At 45.0% G+C, this 7,539-nt stretch overlaps 1 protein-coding gene across 1 annotated transcript; it reads right to left on the bottom strand.

The window, feature by feature from the left end:
• Positions 1-298: 298 nt before the first annotated feature.
• Positions 299-7,158, bottom strand: LOC136295667 (borealin-2-like). Its single transcript, XM_066194236.1, has 10 exons — positions 6,736-7,158; positions 6,358-6,486; positions 5,355-5,395; positions 4,946-5,006; positions 4,259-4,326; positions 3,414-3,481; positions 2,732-2,770; positions 1,543-1,675; positions 1,239-1,325; positions 299-472 (listed from the first exon to the last, which is right to left on the bottom strand). Exons 1-10 carry the CDS (start codon positions 6,893-6,895, stop codon positions 425-427), a joined length of 834 nt encoding a protein of 277 aa, XP_066050333.1. The 5' UTR covers positions 6,896-7,158; the 3' UTR covers positions 299-424.
• Between the last annotated feature and the right edge of the window lie 381 nt (positions 7,159-7,539).

The following is a 7,539-nucleotide window of genomic DNA, read 5'->3' as shown; positions in this document are numbered from 1 at the left end:
GCACATTACTGTCATGTCATACACAAGACTGAAAATAAATTTTATTCCTGTGTTAGATTCATATTTGCTACCACATAACTAAAGTGTCTCAAGGCTATTCAAAAACTTAGTTCCTTCTACTTCAGTTTATTTGTGAGCTGAATATTAGAGAAACTTATTTTCTATACAGCCTCTTACTGTTCATTTTGCTGTGAACTTAGTTAAAATCTAACCTAAGCCTTTTATAAAGAAAAGGTAGCATTTTCCTCTGCTTTGGTATCCTTCATAACAGGAACTTAATAAGACACATCACATGATATAAAAGCTTATAAAAACATTTACTGGGCAGTATACAGCTTTATTAAGACATCACAGACATAATTCCAACACTTTGGAGGCAGCAAGCACGAGCAGTCACAAATGTTCTGTAGTCACAACAGTTCCATTAACTTGGTTTAGGTGTTACCTTTCCACATAGTACAGTCAGCTCACTCTGAGGGGGGAAAAAATTCATTTTAGCTCAAGCTACCCAAAAGAAGTTGGAAGAAGAAAGGTCCCTGCTGTAAAAGCAAGCTGTGAGCACTTACTCCCCACTGTCTGCCTGCAGAGGCAGGGCCAGAACAAAGTACACAGAACAGCTCCCACACCTCTGGCTTGACCCAGCTGCCCTGGGCTCTATCCCTGCACAACTGTAAACTGGTTAATGCCTCTCATGTCTGCATAGATTTGCATTTCTTCAAACAGTGGCCCAGGTCCCCTCATCTTCAGGAGGGTTGGGCAGTATGTGCTACAAAGTTCTGTTCCACTTTATTTTGCTTCGCAACCATTGAGGCAGTTCCCGTTCAACTGCAGCAGAGAATTACCAGGTGTATAGTTCCTGCTCAGCAAGGGACACAGAATAATGGATTGTAAGAAGAATCAAAACTGAGCCGTAGCTTTGTCAGCCTTTGTGAATGAGAGATAAGAGAATGACAGTTTGCTCACGCGGTGGCACAGCCACCAGAGCACTGCAGAAGGAAGAGTTTATGCTCCTGTGGTCCCCCAGGCTATCACCAAACTGCACATGCTTATGTAAGTGCAGTTACTTTTACACATGATCCATGTGCAGCAGTTCTCCCCTCCCTCTTCCTCCCTCCAACTGATGCCAGCCAGTTTAGGGTTAAACTCCAAAGAGTTTCAATTTGCATTCATGACAGAATGTGACATGAAAGCCTGGGACCAGGTGTCTAAATCCACAGACCCGAAAGCCTCAAGCTTACCACCAGGTTATGGATGTGCTGTACTGTGTCCTGATGGAGGAGCTGCACATCGATATTCCGGAGGTCTCCACCAGCTGTACAGAGTGTCTGTGAAGACAAATAATTATAAGATTAAAAGATTTTTCCTGCATGCCCAGCTTCTCTGGAACTCATATGTTCCCCCCTACACCGCAAAACTTTGGCAACCATTTTTCCTTTTGTTCAGCAGCATCTCATTTAGGAATAGCAAGAGCTAACACTGTCAGACTATTTGCATTGGTCAGCTACTGTAAGCTGAAAATGTTAAAATAGAAAAAAGATATACCTGTCCATCAGCCAGGGGAATGTTGACAAATGGAACACTTTTATGTTGGGGTACTGATTTACTTCTTTTTAACATGCCTTGAACTCTTCCACTGGCAGGTAAAGTTCTTGAGACAGTCTGTTGTAATCCAGCACTAGAATACAATGAAAATGTTACTCTGAAGTTAACTTTCTATGCTCTGCTGGAAATTTTCAAGCATGAAGCAAATACAAGTAGTAGGAAATACACCTAGGAGAGAGGCAGTCATGTTTAAATTTTTCCTGTTCTGCCAGGAGACTACAAAAATCCAACCACGGGCAGCACTCGTTGGCACTGCTGGGTAACGTTTTATGACCCTGCCACTGCAGTAATCTTGTAAGCTGTGACACAAGATGACATTTTGGCCTCTCAGTAACAAGAATATCCACTCTCTGATATTAGCAGTGAATGTTTACAGTTTTGGGAAGAGGAAACTTCATGCCTCAGGGCTTGAGATAAGATGTGCTTTATCTGTCTACTACAGAGGGAGATACCAATAAATACCAAAGCTGCTACCTCTCAGAGGCACAGGGCATGCCTTATGCCATGCAGAATTCCTAGGTTTTCATGATACAACTGTTCTTATTTTACTTTAAAAATGTAAGATTTGTGTGTGTTCTGCATGGAAATAAGCCTCTGACATTTATAGCACGACAAGGTGAAACTGAACCACTTACTGGTTTCAGGACCCATTTAAGTTGTTCACCCCCTCACTTCAGCTTGTGCCAAAAGCAAACTCTGTAGTGTATGGAGAATGATAACTGAAAATCTTGGCTATTCAAGATGCCAAGAACTGACTATCAGTGTATTTGGTTGAGGAGTTTGTGGGGATTGGTTTATTTTAACAAAGCAATATTGGGGATATTTTAGTCAAGGTTGGGCTCTGAGAACAAGTTTGAGATGTAAGTCTGAAAATAGTGAGTGAGAATAGAATTTATACTCTAAATACTTTTTTTTAAAACTGACTTGCTTAGGACATCAAATCCTGTGCCTCTGTGATAATGTAAGTTAACACACCAGAGCAGGAGGTGTAACTGGTTTGGCATCCCTACTGTCACATTTAGTGACAGACCACAAAGATCTGCTACATCTAGATTGATAATAATACAGATACATAGTGGCTTGCTATTGAATAAAATTATTTATTAAGAACAAACTGAAAACCCCTTACCTTCTAGCTGCCTTTGGAGTGGCTTTGAGGTTTGTGGCACTGCAATGAAAACAGAGAGACTTAGCATCCTTCTGCAAGCTACACTAGCAGAGGAATAAACAGAGTAAAAAAAAAAAAGTAGTTATTGGTTTTGTGTTTTGTTGGGGGCTTTATTTTGTTAGTTTACTATTTTTATTTATTTCCTCCTCATGTACTTCCACTGTAAAGTTTTAGCTAGGATGAAGAAGTGCCCCATGGCAGGGATCTAGTGTGAAAAACACGTGAAAAAGCCCTCCTGAGGTAAACATGACATAGTGGGACCTAGACCATAGAGGAACACAATAATTTGTGTTATTAGAGAAGGGTGGGCTGCAATACCCGAGTTAGGTGTTTATTACACAGCAGTTCAGCAGTACTGGCACAGCAAAGATGCTTTCCTTCCATGCTCTCTTCCATTAGTATTGTTTGGGAATCTGCACTGCTCCCCTGAGTTCAGAACTGTGCGCCTTTATGCCTTCATCAGCTCCAGGTGCTTTTTTGTTCGGGTTCACATCACCACAGTGCATCTCAGTCAGGTTATGGAAGAATCCTTATCAGATGTATTCCCATTGGGCTCAAATCTCAGCTACCATCTTTAAAAATAATTGTGTTCAGCACTCGCAAATTCAGGTGAGTTAAACAAGCTATCAAAGGTCAGTCTTACCTAGAAAGAGAGTTCAGTTTGCCACTTAAACCAGAGGCCAAGGAAACCAGCGACCTGGTTTTGGAAATCTGAAATTTTATATGTAAGACTGCAGTTAAAAAGGTGACATTTGAAAGAAAAATGATAGGTATTTGCAGGAAACAATACTGTAAAAATTCCCTGTTGTACAAGGGTAGTTAAGCCCCATAGTGCTGCCTTTTATATATATATATATAAAATACCAAATATGCATTCTAAAAGAAGTTTCATAATGCCCAAACATATTTATTCCTACTGAAGGTCTGTATAACCACCCAGCTGTCTAATATACACCCTTACAACTTCTAAACCTTTTTACAGGAAAAGTCTGTAACTGCACAGAATCTTTTTTGTATTTGTTGTCATCTTGCTACATCAGTGTCAGGCTGAGGAGCTACACTGCACAGACAGACTGAGGTGGCAAAACTAGAACACTTGATTTGGTTTAGAGACAAGAATGCACTACTCAGTTATAGAAAAGGATGGAGTAAACACAAGATTGACTTAAAAATTTTTTTAAAAAAAAGTTTCAACAAAATATGGTTCCTCAAACCATCAAGACTTACTGGCAAGTCAAGAGAGAATGGCTATGCCAGTACTTGCCAGCCTATGTGAATTAGTCACTAGAAGTGCAGACACTATATTTCATTATGAAAATAATTTACTGTTCAGCCTTGCTTAGCTTCAAATATGTTACATTTAAAATAACTGACTTTTCCAACAGGGAGCAGAGCACTGGCCTGCCTGGTCATGGATCTAGCAGGGTTTGTGGCAGGTCAGAACTGATTAAGTCCTTATGTTTTTTGAATAAAAACAGAATAACTTACTTTTTTAGTTATTTTCTTTGCAGAACTGTGCTTGGCATCTTCATATTCGACAATTGTAGTTACCTTAACTAGAAATGTATTAGCGGGACAAGAAAAATAAAGATCTCATGACGAGCAGAAAACACCAGCCTTGTGTCTGAAGCCTGTTTCCCCCCTCTGGACAGCTTTGCCCCCTCTGCTGCCATCCAATGTCATTCACCTGGGACACAGGTCACAGCAAACCGTGTGCTCATCACAGGCACTGGGACACAGTTAAAAGACCCCAGATAATCCCTCAGCCCACAGACAGAACAGAACTACACCCCAGTGGTATTGTCCTCGTTATTGCATATTTGGGGATGTGAAGAGAAATGGTATTTTTCTTACAAAGCTTAATGGGTGGAATGTCAAGGGAAACCTAAGAAAAGAGGGGTGACTTTCCTAGCTCTCCTGCTATACTGTAAAGCCTTAAATCTGTCTCTTCTCATCATTCTCCCTGATAAATACAAAGAAAAGAAGCTCTTAGCTCATGCTTTAAAGTAACTCTACAGTAGCATAGCTCATGATCCTGCACACCGAATGCTGGGGGGTCTGTTGTGCACATTTCTCTCTTGTATTCTACTTAACATTCATTTTAAGAATGCTTAGTTCAAACCAGTAAAAAAGAAAAAGTAAGAACACAGGCTATATGTTAATGAGTTGACCTGCCTTTTTTGCTGTTGGTCCTCACCAGTTTGGGATTTGGCATGTCTTCTAGAGAGCAGTCAGTCTAAAAAAAATGTTTACCCAACAAGGGAAGGTTGTCAGATTTTTCCCAGTCGATGCATATTATGTTACAAAAGGCAGTGATCTAAAAGGGCATGAAAGCAACTGAGAGAGAATGGGACTGGCTAAACACCAGTTTGGGGTTTTGTTGGAAACATCTGAATTTCTGCCAGCAGATGACCCTAAAGCTTTAGGTAATGTTCACAACTGCACCATGGCTGGCTGTCTAGTCTTTTCATATCATCTTGTATTTAAACACACAGCCAAACAAAATCATTTGTCTGAAGTATTTACAGCAGGGAAAGAAGAATTCTATATTGTAAACTGTGATAGAATTTGAAAACACACTTACCACTGCAGCAGCAAGAGCCACTTCCTCCCGTCCTTGCAAATCTGCAACTCAAGAAATTATAACCTATTTAGATACTATTACTTGCATAATTTTTATCTTCAGATCCTTATCTTACGGGCTCGGAAGCCAAACAAGTAATTCAGGATTACAGTGGTTAAATAGATAACCTTAGGTCAGCAGATGTGTTACATTTGAACAAGATTCCAGTCTTGTAGGACTGTGGTCACTCCTACAAAACAACAGCGAAAATCTAAGGCCGTTTCAGGGTTTAATCCTTGAAAGAATCCTGAGTGTAGTCACACAGGGTGTCCCCCGAATTCAGAGAGCCACCACATTGCACTGCAGACAGCTAATGCTCTTAAGGCAGGAGTTTCTCCAGAAGGACACCAAAATACATTCTCAGCCTTACAGTTAAACTCAAGTTCTTCCAGAGGTTCAGGTTTGATCTCTGTGTGGCCTCTACAATTTCCATCTGCAAGGCAGATTCCAGAAACATCAGTTCTCAGCAGAATATACATCTGATGCTGAGTGTACACATCTTAAACCTCTGCATCAATGGGAGTTAAACTTGTTTGCTTATCGTCACAGGTCTATGACTAGCTTAGAATGGCTCAGGAGAGTTCAAATTGACAGAAAATAATCTCTGTGGCTAAGGACAAACAGATTCAGATGAACAAAAATGCTTATTTTTACACACAGAAAACACTAGGTTTGTAATTATTTCTTGTCTCTTCAGACTTTAAATAAGATTACTTAAGTGCACGCAGAACAGTACTCTCCAGAATAGTCACCAACTAATTCTATACCCTGTGATACACCGATCAGTCTACTTGAACATGAGCGCTCAGCGAGCATCTGCTGGGTAACAGCGCTGCTGATCTGCTGAAGTACAGGGCAGACAAAGCAAAGCTTTTCACGGAAGCCACGAGGTTCCCAGGTTTTCTCCCGTAGCCGCGGGCACATCGCTGCCCGCACCCCGAGCGCAGGGCCACGCAACTCTCACCGAGCACCTCTCTCCTTTTCATCTTCCTGACGGCAGCCGGCATCGTCAGCAGCTCCACGGCGAACGCCTTCTCCGCTGTCTGCAAAAGCGAATCGAGCTCCTTCTTCATCTCCTGGACGTGCTCTTTGGCTTGAAAACAAAACGCGCTTTTATCGCCATGCGTGTTACACGTTTCCAAGTGCAAGCGCCGCAAGACCGCGCTACAAAAGAAAGTTGAAGCGGCGGTTTATCCGGAGAAATGCGAGCTGGGGCTCGGAGCGCCTGGAGCCTCCATCAGCCGCCAACCCGGGGCGCGGGGCAGGCGGCCCTGCCCGAGGGCCGGGCTCTCCCGGCCCGGAGCCGCCGTTCCCTCCCCACCCCGGGCAGCCCCGGCCCTACCCTGCTGGTCGAAGTCGCTGAGGAAGAGCGCGATGCGCTGGTCCTTCTTCTTCTGGGAGAGCGCGGCGCGCTGGTCCCTGTCCCGGGGCAGCGCCCCGCGGTCCGGCTCCACGCCCGAGTCGCTGCTGCGCCGCCGGCACGGAGCCTTCCCCGGGGCCATGGCCAAGAGCGGCGCCGGCCGGACACACCCCGGGCCGGGCCGGGCGGGGCCGGGCAGGGCCGGGCAGGGCCGGGCAGGGCCGGGGGACGAGCGGAGCCCGCGCTGCCCGGGCCCGGTCGGAAGGGAGGGCACGGCCTGAGGGGAGGGAGGTGTGCGAGTGCCCCGCCTTGGCCGTGCCTCAGGCGTTGGCACGTGTAGGGGACGGGCCAAGGAGAAACGGGCGCAAATCGAAAAGGAGAAAGCCGAGGTTAGATAATAGAGAGAAATTATTGACTGTGAGGGCGGTGGAGACACTGGAAGCCAGGGAGGTTGTGCATGCCACAACGCTGGCAGTGCTCAAGGCCAGGCTGGGCCGTGTGGGAGCTGCCCCTGCCCGGCCGGGGGCGGTGGGACGAGCTGGCCTTTAAGGCCCATTCCAACCTCTCAACATTGGACGATTCTACGATTTCACGATCCTTACGGCCTGGCAGGAGCTGGGCAGGCCCACACACACAGACGTACAGACACGACACGCTCGGTGCCGGCGGCACAAACGAATTGCGCTGTCCTGTTCCCTGTTGGGAGCGGCCCAGGTGAGCGTTTCCATCCCGGGCACTGTGAGCCGAGCCGGGCTGCCCGGGGCTGGGGCAGGCGGTGCTTGTGCT

Source organism: Chamaea fasciata, unplaced genomic scaffold, assembly GCF_029207755.1.
Source record: "Chamaea fasciata isolate MVZ Bird 193981 ecotype frontalis unplaced genomic scaffold, bChaFas1.0.hap1 SCAF_12, whole genome shotgun sequence".
NCBI lineage: Eukaryota > Metazoa > Chordata > Aves > Passeriformes > Sylviidae > Chamaea > Chamaea fasciata.
The sequence above is the reverse complement of the archived record's forward strand: the minus strand, read 5'-3'. Positions and strand labels throughout refer to the sequence as shown.